The sequence below is a fragment of the Exophiala bonariae genome (assembly GCF_035927105.1).
Source record: "Exophiala bonariae strain CCFEE 5792 chromosome Unknown scaffold_1, whole genome shotgun sequence".
In the NCBI taxonomy this organism is placed as follows: Eukaryota; Fungi; Ascomycota; class Eurotiomycetes; order Chaetothyriales; family Herpotrichiellaceae; genus Exophiala; species Exophiala bonariae.
The window spans coordinates 470,592-489,031 of NW_027042476.1; the positions used below are offsets into that span (position 1 = coordinate 470,592).

At 51.4% G+C, this 18,440-nt stretch overlaps 6 protein-coding genes across 6 annotated transcripts; 1 reads left to right on the forward strand and 5 right to left on the reverse strand.

Annotated features, from left to right (window-relative positions):
* Positions 1-394: 394 nt before the first annotated feature.
* LTR84_000166 (uncharacterized protein) lies at positions 395-1,897 on the forward strand (the record flags this gene model as incomplete). Its single annotated transcript, XM_064843797.1, has 5 exons — positions 395-643; positions 712-1,159; positions 1,218-1,554; positions 1,620-1,759; positions 1,818-1,897. 5 exons carry the CDS (start codon positions 395-397, stop codon positions 1,895-1,897), a joined length of 1,254 nt encoding a protein of 417 aa, XP_064711657.1.
* Positions 1,898-2,107: 210 nt separating this feature from the next.
* LTR84_000167 (uncharacterized protein) lies at positions 2,108-3,589 on the reverse strand (the record flags this gene model as incomplete). The annotated part of the gene is made up of 2 exons (XM_064843798.1): positions 2,108-3,498; positions 3,556-3,589. 2 exons carry the CDS (start codon positions 3,587-3,589, stop codon positions 2,108-2,110), a joined length of 1,425 nt encoding a protein of 474 aa, XP_064711658.1.
* A 667-nt stretch (positions 3,590-4,256) lies between these two features.
* LTR84_000168 (uncharacterized protein) lies at positions 4,257-9,593 on the reverse strand (the record flags this gene model as incomplete). Its single annotated transcript, XM_064843799.1, has 1 exon — positions 4,257-9,593. The coding sequence occupies one exon, from the start codon at positions 9,591-9,593 to the stop codon at positions 4,257-4,259; it is 5,337 nt and encodes a 1,778-aa protein (XP_064711659.1).
* A 656-nt stretch (positions 9,594-10,249) lies between these two features.
* LTR84_000169 (uncharacterized protein) lies at positions 10,250-11,155 on the reverse strand (the record flags this gene model as incomplete). The annotated part of the gene is made up of 1 exon (XM_064843800.1): positions 10,250-11,155. The coding sequence occupies one exon, from the start codon at positions 11,153-11,155 to the stop codon at positions 10,250-10,252; it is 906 nt and encodes a 301-aa protein (XP_064711660.1).
* Positions 11,156-11,975: 820 nt separating this feature from the next.
* On the reverse strand, positions 11,976-13,915 carry LTR84_000170 (uncharacterized protein; the record flags this gene model as incomplete). Its single annotated transcript, XM_064843801.1, has 6 exons — positions 11,976-12,469; positions 12,521-12,763; positions 12,817-13,312; positions 13,367-13,665; positions 13,732-13,743; positions 13,801-13,915. 6 exons carry the CDS (start codon positions 13,913-13,915, stop codon positions 11,976-11,978), a joined length of 1,659 nt encoding a protein of 552 aa, XP_064711661.1.
* A 773-nt stretch (positions 13,916-14,688) lies between these two features.
* Positions 14,689-17,871, reverse strand: LTR84_000171 (uncharacterized protein; the record flags this gene model as incomplete). Its single annotated transcript, XM_064843802.1, has 1 exon — positions 14,689-17,871. The coding sequence occupies one exon, from the start codon at positions 17,869-17,871 to the stop codon at positions 14,689-14,691; it is 3,183 nt and encodes a 1,060-aa protein (XP_064711662.1).
* Between the last annotated feature and the right edge of the window lie 569 nt (positions 17,872-18,440).

An 18,440-nucleotide genomic window follows, 5' to 3' on the forward strand; every position in this document is an offset into this window, starting at 1 on the left:
TTTGCAGATTCTGTAGGTGTGATAAACTGTAAGTGATAGGAGAGATCAGAAAAATAGCCCAATACTTTGCCCTTGGGCGTAAGCTTTGTATAATGAAACATTTCGTAGACAGTCATAGGAAGCTCCTAAATTAGTACAAGAAACCCTAGATCAACTCACAAGACTCACGCATCCCGTAAGAATTGCCATTACGTACAGCAAGGCGAGAAAAAGTAATGAGGCGATGGGTGGTCGCCGGCCCACTCCCGAGAGTCAATATCTAATGACCTATAAGAACGCCATCCGCACAATGTTCAGGATGCTTCAGAATCAAGCATGAGAACTACCTTGACTCTGTCCTGTCCACATATAAACGAAACTCATTTTAACAAAAACCTATCCTTAACTAAATACTATGTCCAGACAGGCGCAGACATGGGGCGCAATCGCGGTCCTGACCGTGGTTGGCATCGTGTGGATCAAGCGGCAGCAGCAAACAGCGATCTACGAGCCACTGGGGAGGTCTTCGCTACGAGAGATGCTTACTCGAGTCGAAGATGAAGAAGGCACGGATGGCATGGTCACCAAGGAGTCCGAGTACCCCTCGAACTGGTGGACGTCGAGCGAGCTCTTGGACCTCGAGCGCCGGGCGATTTTCTCGAAGGTGCAGACGTTTTCTCCCAAAATTTTGTTTTACATATCGAACGCAGACTGACTGTGCCAATAACGTAGGTGCCAATAGCGCTCGCACACGCAAGCATGTTCTCCAAGCCCGGCGCCTATCGCGTCTTCGACCACCCGTCAGGCTACCCAATCTTCCTCGTCCTGGGGAAGGATTCGGTCCTGCGCGGGTTTCACAACGTCTGCCGCCACCGCGCTTACCCTGTCGTCTCGACCAAACGGTCCGGGTGCACGCCGGTCCTGAGCTGTAAGTACCACGGCTGGAGCTACGACCTTCGGGGGAATCTTGTCAAAGCCCCCAAGTTCGATGGACTCGAGGGATTCACCAAGGCCGAGAACTCTCTCTTCGAGGTCAGCGTTGGCGTCGATGGCGATGGAGTCGTCTTTGTCAATGTCGGCGCGCTTCCTGGACCGTCCACCGCGGTGGTCGTCGCCAGGTTCAGCAAATACCGCGTCGAGTCGTGGGACGTTGACGTCGGCTTTAATTGGAAATTCGCAGGTGAATCCTTCTTTCTACAGTTGAGTTCGGCTGCACAGCTCTAACAATTTTGTATCAGAATTTTCAGATACTTTCGATCTTGCCCAAACTGTGGAGAAATATACTCCCAACTGCCCGTCGGCTGCTCTGCTTAGCCTGCTATCTCTCCAGAAACGCACTGAAAATATCAAGCCCACCGTGCTCACCGAAATCCTACATTTTAAGGGGCTCAGATCGACGCTCATGATCAAAGTGCGCCCGGTCGACGGCGGAAAGAGCATTTTGGAGTGTGCGTTCTACTCGACCTCTGCGAATCTAGACTCATCGTCCCTACTTGATGATATCAAACAACAATTAATGAACCGTATTACGTTTTTGGAGACGGCATTCGAGAAGACCAAGCATGCGGTTCCGCAGTAAGCTTGCGACCACTGACCCTCTGACCAACCCCCAAAGACTAATTCTATCGTGATTTCACCAGATCCAACGAGAGTCACCTTTCAACCATTCTGGGATGGGTGAAGTCTCATAGAAACCGTGAGGCCTCTGTCGGCAGACCTATCTGGCCGGCTTCGGATATCATGGCCACCGTGAGAGCGAACGATAGCGCGGCAGAAAACTGTAAGTGCAAGTCTTGTCTAGATCGTCGAACGTGGGTTGCTAATGAGATGTAATAAAGTATGCCGAGATCTCGAGGCATCGCAACCTGATGTTGGAATCGACATTGAGAAGCATAGTGCGAGTGAAATCTCATGGTGAGCGTGAATCCATGGAGGCTGGAAAACGATGAGTCGCCTTAGTCTAGCTCTCTGGCCAGAGTCACTGAGACAAGGTGATATGTGGGATGACAATGCTTTGAGAAAGACGTTGGTGGAAGCTGATCGGTGAAAGCTGGCGGGTTGTGACGGTCGACAGAGCTGTCCATTATCTCAATAGTTGAAATTTGTAAACAGTAGTCGATATAATAGCTCACACCGCAATGATCTGCAACCCACGCCTCTCCCAATCCGCAGCAAGTCTGATCCAGTCCGGCTTCGCGCTCTCCCACAACTCCTCGTGAAAAGCCGCGATCCTGCTGTAATACCAGAACTCGGTCTTCTCGAGCATGACCTTTGTGAGAAACCGCACCAGACGGATCCGTTCGATATTCGGCCAGCTACAGATTCCCGCCACGAGGATCGGCCAAGCGAGATTATACAGCGACGTGCCGAGATCTTCGAACTGGTCGAACAGACGGAACAGGCTTGAGGTGTGGTATTCTTCGTGTAGGGCCTCGTTGGAGATGCGGAGCCGCTTGCACCCGTAGAGGATCCCGGCGTGGTGGTAGATGCGGACGATGCGGGTGAAGTCGTCGGTGATGGGTCGGCCGGAGCGTGCGCGCATCGCGGCCGCGGCCATGATGGTCGATGAAGACGCGAGTTCGAACCCGTCTTCGAGCTCGCCGATGGATGGGTGTTCTGTCTCTGTGATGGATAAGGTCGTGATGTGGTGCACATAGGAAAGAAAGCGGCCGAACATGACTTGTTCCTGCTTGAATATCGGCAGTGTCGCTTGGCTGATATACTCCGGGTCGAAAATCGTCGTGCAGACCAAGACGTCGTGAATGGCCGCCTGGTTCTGGAGGAAGTCGAATAGCTCCTCGTCTGAAGTGCCGGTGTAGGCGATTGCCTTGATCAGGATGCGGACTGCATGCCGATGGAGCTGCGCTTGGCTTATCTCAGCCCCGAGAAGAGAGTGGTTGGAGAGTATGAGCATAGCAGCAAGCGTTGCTTCATTGGTGCTGGCGGTCATGCGCACATCAATGGGTGATTGATCGCGGAACTCGACGTCAGTCATCTCCCGCACGCGCTCGGTGATCAATCGCAGTGCAGCCTCGTATGCTCGACGGGAGAAGCCTTCGTCGACGTCGAAACTATGCGGTGCACGCGCCGCCGCGATCGCCATGACCGCGAGTCGAAGCACTTGCTGCGTCTCGGCAAGAGGAACCACCAGTCGCTTGTATTCGTTCTGCGTGGAGTCCAGCCACACCATGAGGGGGGCAATATTGGAAGAGTAGAACTCCAAAAGCTGTCTCGATATCGACAGCGGTAATGCCTCCGGACTGTGGACCGGCAGCGCTGGCACACTTGCATCTAGCAAAGAAGGCTCCACGGGTATGATGGGCTCGCCATCAGGGGAAGAAACCTTAGTGGCCGAACCACGTTTTCCATCAGGCGGAGACGCACGATCGTGCGTGGCCACAGATACCCATCGGAGTCGATTGCCATAGCCTGGACAGTCCAAGCGCTTATTGTTGCATTTGACGCACGTGGGGAGTGTGCGGTCGCAGCGGATGCGGCGGCGGTTGCAAGTATGGCAGTCTTGATGAATCCGTCAGCCAGAGGCGCTCCATCGGCCGAGAAGAACCTCCTTCTTACCTTTGCCTGCAAGCACGTTGGGCGAAGTCGACATGATCCTGATGATCAAATCTCCTCACCGAAAGAGGCGCGTTCGCCAAAACACGAGGCTAGCTTGTCACATCCGCTCATAGGGAGACTCTCTCTAGTCCATCGCAATTCTCATTCATCCCTCTGCTTACCCGCCTAGTTAGTGATCGGACAATCAAGGTGGTCCCTTGGATCTTAACAGGAAGTTAGCTTTCATGACAGACGATTTGCCAAAGTATGATAACAACCGCCAAGCCGGGTGACTCAAACCTGCTGTTCGAGCCTCGTAGGTCAGCTGTTCGGCCTCACCAAATCCTAGTCTACAGGCAGATGTTATCCTGTGTCAGGGGAAATAAATATCATCACTGGGTCTAGTTGCTTGTAGATAGATCTGAGACGGCTAAGCCAATGGACACCCAGACTGGTTCTGATGAAATCAATTACTTTCAATTCACGATTTGAGTCTGTCCGTGACCACTACTTGATTCAGCTCTCCACAGCCCTCACTTCAGGACTCCATAAACAAAGCCAACGCCGTGATCTGCTAGTTTAGCGCTTTGGATTCCATTACCACAGCGGAAAAAAAAAGAACCAAACGCCTATCCCCTGCGGAGCAATTCCATATCACCATGCTAACTAGTGCCCCAGTTCCATGGACAGCCCAGTTCATTCTCCCCTCAAGAAACATATTCTCAATCCTGCTTCCTCAACGGGCTTCCGACCACAGGCTGAAAGGCAATATTGGCCGTTGCGGCAGCAAGAGTTCTACGTCGCATGTCCTTCCCCTTGCCACCAGCGGCACCTTTACCCCGAGTCACACCATTCATCTTGACCTGAAACTTCTTCATCTCGCCTTTCATCTCACCATTCTCAGCGTCTGCTCCGTTCAAGGTTGAATCGCGCTCGGCGCCATCGTACATAAGTGAGTTGTCGCTTTCCTCGTCGCGCTCAAAGAGACCTTGTTGGATTTGCTTGGGAGGTGCACTCATCTGGACCAGGCTTTTCTCTTTGGCGAGAAGATATGGTGTCATTGGCGTGGCTGCAGTGCGTGGATCGTAGTCGACTGCCAGAAATGCACCCTCAGGAGTCGAGACATCCATATTGCGAGTCAAGAGTCTGAAGTTCGGCGTGCCTTCAATTTCGGTTTCGCCTTCCTCTCCAGCGTCGTAATCCGCCAGCAATTGACGCAAGTCGGTTGTCTCACCTCCACCACCAATAGTGGCAGCTATTGGGGAGTTGAAGGTAGATGAGAGTTCAGATTCGTCACCAATATGAGCATTTGCAACAATAGACTCATTGAAGTCTGCTTCGGAATTGTCATCTTCAACACCTGTAAGCTGTTCTTTGCCTCGGACTGGCGTGTTGATCAGATCCATTTTCATCTCATTCGTCAGGCCAGCATATTCTGCACTGATAGAGCGTCTTCCATCACGTTTCGCGGAGAGAAAGCCATTGGCATTGATCAACATTCTCGGTTCCATTGACTTGCGTCTTCTCGAACCACCTCGAGGTAGGATTGTTGAGTCCACCTCGTAGGATGCCTCATCTAGCCATTTGCCTTCGCGCTCGCAGTCAAGAACCCATCCCACGCCAACGCACAGAACTTGCCCTTTAGCTGCACGCACTTTTTCAAGAGTTCGCTTTCCACCGTCTTTATAGATGACGTGTGTCATTCCGATGCTTGTGCCGGGTGTCTCTGCGATAGGTGAATTTTCTCCATTCGATGTTTGGGCGACGCTTGCACGGGGGTTCCATCTCCAGTCTCTGACACATCGAGCACCCATCGAAGTCAGTAGTTCCACATAGATCCCGGATGCATCTGCACCTTCGCTAGTATGAACGTCTACATGAACCACAGCTCCTGTTAATACGCCATCACTGACTGCCTTGAGTGGTGTGCGACTTGGGACTGGAGTTTTGAGAGGAGTCTTGCCCTTTGAAAGTGTGATTGGTGTCTTGGTCTTAGCAGTCGCAGGAGTTTTAGTGGTTGGCACAGCGACTTTCGACGGTGTAGGGTTTGGGAGCACACTATTCCGGCTCTTGCTGGATTTGGTACTCATGGCATAGCGTGGAGTAGGCCCTTGCTTTGACTGAACAGATGAGATGGCGCTGTTGGGTCTCTTTGCCGACATCGCTGGAGTCTTGAACAGGGCTGAGCCAATGGTCATGAAACTCTCCTCCTGTCTGTCTCCATCCTCATTCCGAGCAGGAGTTGTGGTCTCAACAATGTCATCAGACATCAATTCATCCTCTGGCAAATCAATCCCATCCAAAGTGCTGTCGCCAAAATCGTCAATAGCAAAGCTCATTTGTCCGGGTGTAGTAACACTGGAGAAAAGTGAATGTGCTGGACTAGGGGCTGCACTACGAATGCGTCTTTGGGGAGAAGAACTGATCTTGTCATTTGCCTTTGGAGTGGCAAGCAATTGATTTCTTGCGCCTAGAGCGTCAGGACCGAAGCCAAGGCTTCGTCTCTTGACGGCCATTGTCGGGGCAGCAGACAAGGATCGAGCTCGCTTTCTCATAACTTTCAATGGCGAAGAAGCGGCAGGAATATCACCCTCGGGACGTAGTGGAACCTTCGAGACCACAGTGTTGATATATCGCGGGAGGCTTGGATCAGGCCGAATAGGTGTAACATTGAAATCGATAGGCTCAATATCGTCGCTTATGTTGGCAGTGTTGGATGCCACCACTGAGGGCGTGATCGCAATACTGGTTGAAGCATTGACCTCATTTTGCTCGTTTTCAAACTCGTCATCTTGCTCAACAGTAGCTGCCGGCTCGTCTGGGTTATGGCGGTGGATGACCACGGTATCGTCCACAACAACTTCCGTGGAATCATCGTCGTTCTCTGGGAGTTCGCGTTCTGGCGCAACAGCTTCGGTAGACTCATCCTCGTGCTCTTCAAGTTCAGGTTCTGGCGTCATAACCTTGCCTTGCAATGGAGCAACATTCTCATCAGCATAGTTGTCAGAAGAGCTGCTTAAGGCCGAGGGCTCTTCATCCATCACATCCAGCTCAGGTTCGTTGCTGAGAAGACTTCTCTCACCAGCGTCAACGACATGCTGCTTGAACTCCGTCTCGTGCTGCTCGTCCGCCAACTCCTTAGCCTCACTAGCTAAAGCTTGGAAGTCCACCATTGCAGTATCGGAGGCGTTGGTGAATTTGATCAAGTCGGTGGTGAGATCACCCGGTTCGTGGTCGAGGTCCTCAGACACGCTATCTTCGTCATTCTGGGCATCAGAATGAACAGAATCAACATCCTCTGAAGGCAAAAGATTGAGTTCTTCCCTGTCTTTTTGTACGAGTTCATTGAGATCTTCCTCTCCAATCACGTCATCTTCCTCCAGACTATCGGCCTGGTCCTCGAAATCTTGAGCAGCCATACCATCTGCGAAGAAATCAGCGTTTGCAGGACTTCCGGTCACAGATGGGCCGAGGGATTGTCGATAAGATGCAAAAGATTTTCTCTTCGAGGCGGATCGCCCAGGCGTTTCTTGTCTATTCAGTTCAACCGAACCTTCCACATGGATTTGAGCAACAGGAGAGAAGAGACCTCGTGATAGAGCAGCAGCTTCGCTCGCTTTGACCTTCTTTGCAGGACTAGAAGCAGCCCAGCCTCGAATCTTTGCTGCAAGTGGAGTGAATCCTAGATTTCGTGAGGCGCTTGGCGGAGCAACACCGGTAGATAATCGAGATCGAATGTTGGCTTGGTTCAGAATGGGTCGGAAAGATGATCCAGACTGCTTGTTGTCAGGTGTTTCATCTCCAGCAAGCTCGTCCTCGGATTCGTCTGCAGTATCTCTGAGTCGGCTAAACAGAATATTCGACATTCTAGGTCGACTGACGGAGGGTTCATGGTGAATAACCGAGTCCTCGCTTTCAGATAAGTGGCTTGACGCTGCGGGTGATTGAGCTGGGTCGTCGCCCAGGTCAGATGATTCTTCAATATCTAGCTCGGGATCTACAATAGTCTCATCGCCATTTGGTTCTGCTTCGGGCAGGTGGTCTGCAGCCGTCGAAGTTGAAATAGGAGCAATTGATTCAGCCACTTCATCATTGTCTTCGTCTGCTGTAGCCTCGTGTTCCTCTTCATCTTGAACCGAAGGGGCGTCGACTTCCATATTCTCATAGACATCTCCGAAGAAAGGTTTGGTTTGGTCAACTTTGAGTGGGCTTCTCACAGTCAAGACCGACTGATCAAAGTCCAAATTTGCGCCTGTCTCCTGTGCGAGCTCATCGTCACTCATTCTGTACACTCTTGCTTGGCGTTGAGGAGATACTGAAGAGCGGAAATGTGAGGTCATTGCAAGATCCACATTTCCAGGACTCTTGACGGAGCCGACTTCTGAAAGAGGTGTGAGACTTGCCTTCTTCGTGGGTGAAGGTGAGGTGCGAGCTGGCGTCTTCTGCTTCAAGGGAGAAAATAGCCGTCGAGCTGGTGAAGACAGCAAGGAAGCTTTGAACGGAGATTTCGACAATTTCGCTGCTGATGCAGGAAAGATTGAAGAGTCCAGAAGTCCTCTCTTGGGAGACTGAGACAATTGGGTATTCAAATTCGAGGCACTCAAAGCCAGAGATCCACCAAGGCTCGAGTCTGGCAGGTGAGCTCTGAAGATGGTCACTCCCTCTGGTGCTCTTCTAGGTGACTGATCAAATTGTTCTTTTGCTGGTGATGCGGGATTTCGACGAGGTGGGCTTGCGATCCCTGAGGTCTCGAGGCCATCTATCTTCTTCGGCGATTTAGGTTGAGCAGTAAGAACAGTCGTAAAGTCCAACTTCTTGGCGGGAGAAAGTCTCTGCGACGAGGATATAATGCCACGCTTTGGAGACATGCTCAAATCGCGAACAGGCGTTTTGGCACCCGCAAGTTCATCCTCTGATTCATCACTATCGGGCACGGAAGCTTTGGCAACTTGTGTGATCTTCTTCGGCGTCAGAGCTCTCTGCTGAATCTTCTCAGATGTCTCTATATCGGTCTCTTTGGCATTCTTTGCAGCTGCTCTGCCTCGGGTAGCTTTGGCTGTCGTAGCAGAAGCTCCCTTCCGGATAGGCTTGGCTCGAATTCCCCGACTCACTGGCTCTGTCTTTTTTGTTGAAGTAGAGGCTGCTTTCTTTCCAGTCCTTGCAGCAGGTCTGACATTCTCTTTCTCTTCCTCTTCATCTGGTAGATCTTGGAACGTGACCTTCTTCCGTGGGATTATAACTGCAATTGTAGGTTGAATAGTGGGTACGGATGCGTTAGACCCGGTCCGCGTACGGGTTTGTCTGACTGTTGTTGATGGTTCTTCAACAGGTTGAGATACGACCACTTTCTCTTTCTTTGGTCTTCCCCGAGTCTTGGATGCCACTGGTGCTGGGGCCTCTTCCTGTACTTCCTCCACGTTGGTGCGCGTTCGACCTCGCTTCTTCGGTAGAGGCTCGGTCATCTCTGTGTCCGACGTTTCTTCCTTGGGTTCATCGCGTGTGACAGCTTCGCGAGTACGCTTGCTTCTAGAAGTAGCCGTTGACGCGGTTGCAGCTGGCTTTTCTTTCTTGGCTCTAGAGCTCGTCTTCTTCTCCGGCTTGGCTTCAAGTTCAGGCTCAGGTTCGTTGACGATTGGATCTAGAGGGGTAACTTTGACGCGTCTCCGAGGAGCTGCAGCCAAGGATGATTCGATTGTGGTTGCTTTGGTAGCTGTGCTGCGAACAGATGGTCGCACTGCTCTTGGCTGTGGCTTCGACACATTAACGGTAATGACATCTTCCTCTTCATGATCACTCTCCGGAGTGTCCGCTGGTGGTGCTGCCTTTGTTGATCTGGCGGTACGTGTACCGGCTTTTGGAGCTGCAGTCGTGGCTGTCTTCTTGGTGACGCGTGATTTGGCTTCACTGGCCTTGGTGGCGGTCGTTGTAGGTACAGCAGCTTTAGCTGTTGCCTTTCGTTTAGGAGGTTCTTCGGTAATGGTTGTGGTATTGTCACCAGCAGCTCGTGCTCTGGTGACGCGTCGAGGCCTCGCGGGGCTGGCTACCTTTCTTGGTGCCATGACGGTTGGACGATGTGACAATCAAAATCGCGTATGAGAGTTCGATTTCCGGCGGGTTGAGTCAAGGTGAGTGTACAAGAGATAAATCCTCAAGCAAGAATGCGAAAACAATCCGAAAGTCACCCTGTGATTGTTGGGGGTTAGTATGAGTATCACTTGGGACCGAAGCGATCACGAGAATGTGGAGGAGTAGACGGATATTAGAGGCGGCGGAACAACAGTGATCTGATCGGGGCTGATCTGTTTTTGTTTACGCCCAATGCGGAAGTGATGTGGCTTGGCACGTGATCGCCGATTCACTTGTGGCAAAGGCGGCGCTAGAATCATACTACGTGGGGGCAATAAATCCTGCTGCTCTAAGATGCACTTTTTTCTGCGAACATGACGTGAGGAAAACCATGAGATTGGAAACAACCGATGGCCGGCAAACAGAGTACATTGTGGAAGGTTCTGTATGTCAATGACAGAAGTATATCAATATTCAGTATAGCCTCTCTATTATTCAATGACCAGATATGTGTACATTTCATGCAAATCCCTTGAACGTCTAAGCTGATCTCTATCTCAAATTATTTTCCAGCATCAAATGCTTAAGTTGTTCATCAATCATATCTTATATGCGACAACCATCTAACATCATCTAGACAATTGAGTATCTAGCAGGCAAGGCTGTAAAGAGGAGTGGTGGGAGGGGGAGTGCCAGCACCGACCAGGCCAAAGCTTGGGCTGGCACCGGTATCCTGAAGAATATACCACCAGGTGTTGATGTTGTTGGCGAAGGCATGGCAAGCCACGTCGTCGTAGTATGTCTTTGCATTGTCGACTGAGGCCACTGCCTTGCCAGAGGCTGCTCCGGACACAGGCCAACCGGTTTCAGTGATCCAAACCGGCTTTCCTTGGCTGGCGGCGACGGTCACGTCGTAGTCATCCCAGAACGTTGCGTTTGCGTTTTCGATAGTGTTGTCCTTGGTGGTCTCGTAGTAAGGATAGGCGTCGACTCCGATCCAATCGACCGCCGCAATCAAAGCGTTCTGGCTAGAGTTGGTCCAGACGTTGTAGGTGTCGACATGGCCGATGGGCTTGTCACCAACGACCGCCCGAACCTGGCCGATATAATTAATGATGGTCTCCGGTCCGACACCAAGACCGGCATTGTTCGACACGCCAATAGGAGTAATGCGATAAATATCCTCCGAGCCAACACTAATTCCGGCAATCAAGTCGGTAAAAGCGGAGCCATACTGCGCAACCGCCGCCTTGAGAGCAGCAATCTCGTTGGCGAACTGAGCGTCACCGGCCGAAGCCCACAAACCGAGCAGCAGAGACGTCTTGGTGCTGATGGCGGCAGGGATGGCTGAGATGGGTGTGTTGGTGGTCCCGTCCTGGATCATGGTATACAGACGGGCGGATGTGTAGCTGGAGCCGGCGAGGTTTTTGGCCGCATTGAACTCGCCTTCGAAGGCGGCTTGGTCGCGACCGGTCGCGCCGTAGTTGAAGCCTTTGTATGCGGCGAGCGTGGTGGGGAGGGCAGCCGCGAGGGCGAGGATTTGTGAGGCACGCATCGTGGTTGTGTAAAGTGTGTTGTGTATGTAACGACTGTGTATATGTGCTGATAGCAGAGCAAGGAAATAGAACACACTGGTACTACAATTGATACAGGGCAATGGGAATGGGAATTTCTAAGAAGAGAAACCATGGAATTGAGCAAATGCAGAAGTCTTTAACCGCTCTTACAGGTGGCGGAAATGGCTTCAGACATCATGGTGGAGAGACCTACAGTACCGTTGGATGATGGGGGGAGGACATCGCCAATCGGCGGGTCCATGACAAGCACAAGCCTCACAGACTTCAAAGAGCTGTCGGACCTATTCCCAGCTGGTTGCATTCGCATGGCCACTGCAGAGGAAGCAGGACCCTGAGCGAGAGAGAAAGAAAGTCTGTTGAGTTGATTGAGGGAAAAACTGTGAGTTAGTGACGTACCTGCATGATGCGTCAAGCATTGACCAGGATTACTAGTTGGTCGCACGGTTCCAATGCTTGCAAAGTCCCTAGCCGCAAGCATAAGCATCCGCATCCCGCAAGCTTTTCCAGAAAAATCTGCTGCAGGATTAAGGCACGCCTGAAACTCGGCCATTGAGAAGGACGGACTCTGTCAGTTCGTTTCTCCACACGGCCACACATCATTCAAGCACTGCCCTCAGCGAACTTTTGACCATGGACCGAGAAATGCCGTTCAAGTGCCAAAAGTGATCATGTGTCAGCATGATAGGCAAACGATTGATCGTAGGCAGAACTTGATATATTGTCATCCGCGATCTTTGACTCGAACGAATATAGTATTTATATATGCCTAGTCCCAGGCTATCCGAACCTCAATATTTTTTACAGCTTCATACCCAAAGCCTTATGCACCTTCAAACTCTGACGAATACTGAGATCCAGCATGATTTCCTCGCTACCCCCAGGAATCTTGTACGCCAGAGTATCACGATACAGTCGTTCGACCTTTGCGCCCTGGCCACCTCTCGAGTAAGCCAGACCACCGAAGATCTGCGCCGCCTCTTTGGTGCAGAACTCAAAGGTCGTAGTGGCCTGCGCCTTGAGGCCGGCAATCGCACCTCCAAGCCTTAACATCGCTTCCGTGTCGTTCATCTTCTGACATTGGTAGACGACGTTCTCTAGCCATGCCGAAGTGGCCTCGATTTGGCGTGCCATGTGTGCCAACTTCATCCTTATGACGGGATGGTCGATCAATTTCTTGCCGAATGTCTTTCTCTTGGATGCATATTTGACCGACTCTTCGTAGCAGACGCGTGAAAAGCGAGTACATTGGATGATGATTCCAATGCGCTCATGGTTGAAGTTGGTCATGATGACTATTGCAATGTTAGCGTAGTACAAGACACGGTAGGAAGATTCTCTCATACCTTGGAAACCTTTGTTGGGCTTTCCGAGAACGTTCTCAACAGGCACCTTGACGTCTTCGAATGTGATGTAAGTGGTACCACTGCTCCAGACACCCTGGCAGTCCATGCGCCTGGTGCTAACACCTTCACTTCGCTCGATCAAGAGCAAACTGATGCCACCCATTCCTGGGCCACCTGTCCGCACGGCTGTGGTGAAGTAGTCACTCCAGATACCGTTGGTGATCCACTTCTTTTCGCCGTTCACTATAGCGCAAATGTGAGCTGACGAGCAAAGGGCCAAAGTGTGTTTAACTTACCGATATAATGCTTTCCATCCTCGCTGAGCTTGGCTTCACAAGTCAGATTGGCAACATCTGAACCGGCATCGGGCTCAGTGATGGCCAGACATATCCGCTTGTCACCAGACAAGATATCGGGAAGAATCCGCTCCACGAGCTTCTTGTTTCCATATTTCACCAGAGGAGGGCAGCCGATACCGTAACCACCGATTAAATTCCAGACGAGACCTCCAGAGCCACAGCGAGAGATCTCGTCGGTAATCAACAGCTCGTGGAAGAGATCCCATTTGTCAGCGGGCACGCTCTTGACGGCATTCTTGACTAGATGTTTGGGATATTCGACACCCAGCAAGCCTGCGAGATAGCCTCGTTCACCCATTTGTTTGTAGATCTTTTCCGGCACGTTCTTTCCCTCGTCCCACTCGGTGACGTAAGGCTCGATCTCGGTCTCGACCCATTCCCGTACTTCAGCCCGTAGAGCCGCGTGTGTCTCGTTGAAGTAGGGCGAGTGGTACTGGCCTTGTGATCAGCCAAAAACACCAGCCACCATAGGAGAGGGAAGACTTACACCTTGATACCAGTTTGGGTCGGCGAATGGAATGAGTGAACCATATGCATCCAGGGCTTCGGCCTCCTCTTGGGCAGCAGGACCAGGTGCAGGAGCAACGGTACCGGACTCGGCTTGCGGCACCACCTTTTGTTTCTTCTCCTGTGGGGGAGGTGTAGCTGGAGGAGTTGGTGGTGCTGCAGCCTTCTTCGAGTCTAAGGAGCCAACCAGCAGCTTGGCCTTGTACTTTTTGAGGATGGATTCATTGTGGTATTTCCAGAATTGCTTCGAAGCATCTTTGCCTGCGACCCGCTGGAGGACTTTGGGGGTGTGTTAGAAGAGGTCTCGAGGGTCAAGTGTGTCGTCGGAGGGTGCGGATCGCTTACTCTTTTTTCCACCTGTAGGTTTGGTAAGTACAAATATACTCGGAAACGGCGGGAACAATAGCAACTCACCTGGATGTTCGTCTTGAAACGTCGTCAAATCGTATACATCTTCGTCTACAATGACGTAGAGGTTATTGGCCTTGTTGTGTGTGGCCACATCGGCGGATGAGAAGGTCTTGGACATGGTGATGATTGGGCACTGTCAAGGCTCAGTAATACAAGAGCGGATAGCAATCTATGATGGGTATCGATGACAGGAAAAGAAATGAAGTAATATCACAGGACAGAAATGTCTAGAGAAAATAATGCAAGAGGGAAGAATGACAATGGTGGTAGAGGGAGAAGAAGGAAGGATGGATGGAAGGACTGGTCATTCCGCGGTGGTGACTTTCACATGCCAGAATACATCGCACAGACCGACCGTGGGACTCCAAACTCCGGCATGGACAAATAAATGCAGAGGTAATCTAACATGCGCTGTTGGCCAGGACTCAGGAACCGATGGGCCCTCACGGTTAAAGGCTGGGAACAAGGTCACGCTCCTCCGCAGAAGATGGAGTCCCCGGAGTTGGTTGTTGGCTGATGACGCCGCCAGAGGTTTGAAGTCTTATTGTCGGCCTTCTTATTCGTGGCTTGGAGGGTCAGATGATGGCTTGGGCCCTGACGGGGCTGAAGGACAAGATGCCGAGGCACATCCATCACATGTTTTTTCAAGTTTTGACAATGACCTCCTTTGCAATCTCCGTCAACAGCTAAACCGCCGTGCAACGCACCACATGCCGGACTCGCAATCACATAGAGTCCGGCCGTCTCAATATGATCACCGAAAATGGTACACCGCCAATATGGACTGAGAGTACTGTGTTTGTCATAAACTAACTACATGCTGCTATGTTTTCTTTCTAGACCAGAGCCATTGCCTAGGTATCCAAGGGCCTCTGTCCATTATTACCAACGTCAAGCGGTGACAAAGTTCTGCTGCTGCTGCTGCTGCTGCTGCTGTTGTTGTTGATCACCCGCGCCTCCTGTGTTGGCTCGTTCTCGAAGCCTTCGTCCCTCCATAAGACCCCTCAATCCTCGTTTTTGAAGTCCGATGACAGAGCTCAGATCCCCCGACCACTTCTCACGTGTCTCCCCTCCCCTTGCGTTCGGATCAGCATTGTCATCTTTCGGTGATGCCTCGTTGTCTGTATTGGAAATGTCCGTCGACGTCGAGACCGACGTCGCAGTCGATGCGGAATCCACCGAACTCGATTTCTGGTGTCCGCGTTTCCTCATCTCTTCCTGGGTTGATCCGGAGCCCAACCCTGACGATTTGGAGGCGAGGCTCTGGTCTCCAACGGTGGTGGATTCGCTCTCCCGTCGACCTAGAGCTGCAAGGGTCCCGCCCACAGCACCTCCCAGCCCACGCCCTCCGCCTGCCGCCATCGCTGCCGCGTTGAATACCGCGGCCGAATTACGCCCGTCCAGGACTTCGTGTAGTCGCTCCACGGTTGCTTCGATCAAGCCATCAACCTGATATGGTCGCGCCATCTGTAGAAGGGAACACAAGGTGTGTGGTGTACACAAATTCGACCCGGCAGGGGGGAGAGCCGAAGTGTACAGATATTGGAGTAGAAGCTGAATGGTCGGTGCCATATGTGGCAGATAAAGCGACCGTGGCCGGCTTGAGGCCGGTACCGAAGTCGGGTTTGGTAGTTCGACTAGTGTTCTTGTAGTGGACCGACTGAGAGATCTCTGCGGATCTAATATGCTATCCCCGCTCCCACCAGCAGTCGATGGTACAAGACCATTCGCCGCGCTCGGGGTAATGGTCACTGATGAATTCCGACTCGCTTGCATCCTAGCATTGGGTCGCAGCGTGGCAGCGTCCGACATACTGGCACTTTCATGCGTAGTGGCTGATTCAAGCAGTAACTGATTGAAGAACGGCCCCCATCGTCGAGAAAGGAGGTAAGAATTACAGGGGATCTTTTCACCACCCAAGGCCACAATTTCCATATCGGCAAGTTCGCTCAAGCTCAGTGCTGCCTGTCCGAGCTGTTCGGCCATGGTACTAAAAGGTCGACCGCCAGCTGACTGACTTGGTAAAGATGACTGAAGCGATGTCGGCACCGCAGGCGAGGAGGCTGACACGTATCCAGAAGTTGGTGAGAGTTTTCGTGGGTTGTCATAAAGTCCGAATGCTTCGAGTTCAACCATACAAACATGACTGAAATTGATTCGTCGATGGTTATAGTCGTCCACAAGACTCCGTTTTCGATGGCCTAGAATGACAAATGTATTCCTGCGATTCCACAAAATTCCTCGATTCCAACTGCCCTGCGAAAATATAGACCCGTTGGTATCAATTCGTGCCCAAGTAAGAGTTTTGAGGTCGAGCGCCCATAACGCATATTCGTGTTTTGACGACGTGAGATATGTCCCACTAACAACGAAATGCCCATCAATTATTCCTCCGTTTGGAAATCGAAGACCGGGCGGGGATACTGAGCCAGTCATTGGCTTCTCCAGCATGGAACCATCAGGCATTCGAATCTGCAATTCCAACTTGACGTCCAGAAAATTGTAGTTCGAATAAATCAACATCGAGGTTCCGGGCCTCGAGCTCATTCTCTGAGATTGTGAATCATTGAGTGGAATACCCCGACCTATCAATTCAGCCGAGATTCCAGGCATCGGTGCCACCATACTTTTATACGCTCCACATTTGCGATCCCACGATGTGGTGTTGGTCCATTTCAGACTTCGGAGGTTGAAAACGCTGATTTGCTCGATATAATTATTATTGCTGTCCTGGCCACCGACCACAATCATCTCCGCACCGCCGCTTCCATCCAGCTGCACACCCAATGTGCCGGAATGAGGATCTGATGAAGGTGGATTATGTTGAATGGCGGAAAGCGGGGCATTTGCCGAGGTGAACGCTGCCGAAGAGGGAAGGATTGCGGCACAATGGGCATATCGTCCTTGAGGGTTATCTGAAGTCGCAATCAAGGTCCACGTACGCGTCGATACGTCAAAGACATGTATATCAGACATGACCACCACTTCAGGCTGGGCATCGGCTTGTCCACTCGTGCCGTTTCGGCTATGAATGGCTGGAGACATCCCACCGTAACATACCAATTTCATATCACCCAGGGCACACACGCTGTGAAAATAGCGTGGGGGAGGAACATCACCGATCGCGTCGATTTTGACCCAGTGTCTTTTGATCAAATCCAGCTCAAACAGATCCGAGGTCAGTTGTGGTCTCGTCCTTGAGTGCAGTCGTCCACCAAAAACATACAGCTTATCTCCCAAAATCGTGGTGGTGGCACCCACCAGTGCATGAGGTTCCTCACCAGTGGTCCTGTGAACATTGCAAACTAAATTTGACAGATTGGATGGAGCTGCCCCAGGAGGTGGGACTCCGGGTGATATACCAATATTTCCACTGCCGCTGCCATTGGGCTTGCGGACGGGCACGTTGAAATTATCGGCACCTTCATTACTTGCCTCGGAAGCGACTAGGCTCACTTGGCTGTTGTTCATTGTTGCCTTTGAATTATTCGGGAAGGGAAATGCATTTACATCGAACTCAGACGAGGCCGGGCTTGAACTGGCCCTCTTTTCATCCGAGGTGTCGTCAAGTTTGCTCTCACTTGGCCGAGTTCGAGGTGAGACAGGTGAGATGTTGCAGGCGGTGTCTTTGTCAGACCGGGACGGTTGGGCGAATGGTTGTGCAAATTCTGGGATTATGATGGGCACATAGCGCGGTAGTCGTGTCGAGTTCGTAGTTTTCGTAGCATGCTCTTGAAACGATTCATATGTTGGTAAGGATGCCGATTGATACTTTGATATGTCAATTGGAATGTGCCGTGATTTGATGGCCGTCGGTTTTGTCTCAACCACCAAAGATGAGGAAGGATTGGACCAGATAGATGAGGAAGGATTGGACCAGATAGAGACCAGACTGTTGAGGCTGGACTTTCGTTGTCCTTCAGCAGTCAAGGGAGGAGTAGGTGGCCAATTCTGTTCCTCAGGAGATGGCGGGTCAAGATGTGAACCCACAAAACGAGAGCCACTACTAGCACTTTGACCGGCCTGTGAATCCTCCTTGGCAGTCGAGCTTTTGCGTCGAAATCTAACCATCATGGTCAGCTAGATCGCCCCAGTAGTAGTTCCTCTGATACGTTCAAGGACTCGAATAGAACGACCACACCATGACAGAGTTGTAAAGATTGACAATTCTTCAACCCATGGCATGTTGACATGGTCTTATCTTCAGATAGGTACCGACATCCAGGGGGAAACACCACCAAAAGAGAGGGGATCAAGCACAGTACGCGGCCAGTGGCCTGGTTGGCAATACCTCCGACCAAGGCACCGGGCTATGCAAAATAGAAAGGTCATCAAGACTTACCGAGGGGACAAAGAAGTTGTCTCGGAACGACGCCGGGTTTTGTGGATGAGTGGGTGATGATCCGTGTGACTTTGGCGGGCGTCAGAAAATAGGGGAGTCAATGACGAAGGGACGTCAAACAGTCGTCAAAAATCCCGACCTGCGAGCCTTGCATCTACGATCCAAGAGAAGAGCAACGAGAACGAGGTCCGATCTGTATCACACGTTGGACGACAGGAAGGGTTGATTAAGTATTTTCTGTGTAGCAACTTTGACCGTGCATGGTCTAGATAGAGTCGGTCACTTGAAGTTCTGTGGCCAG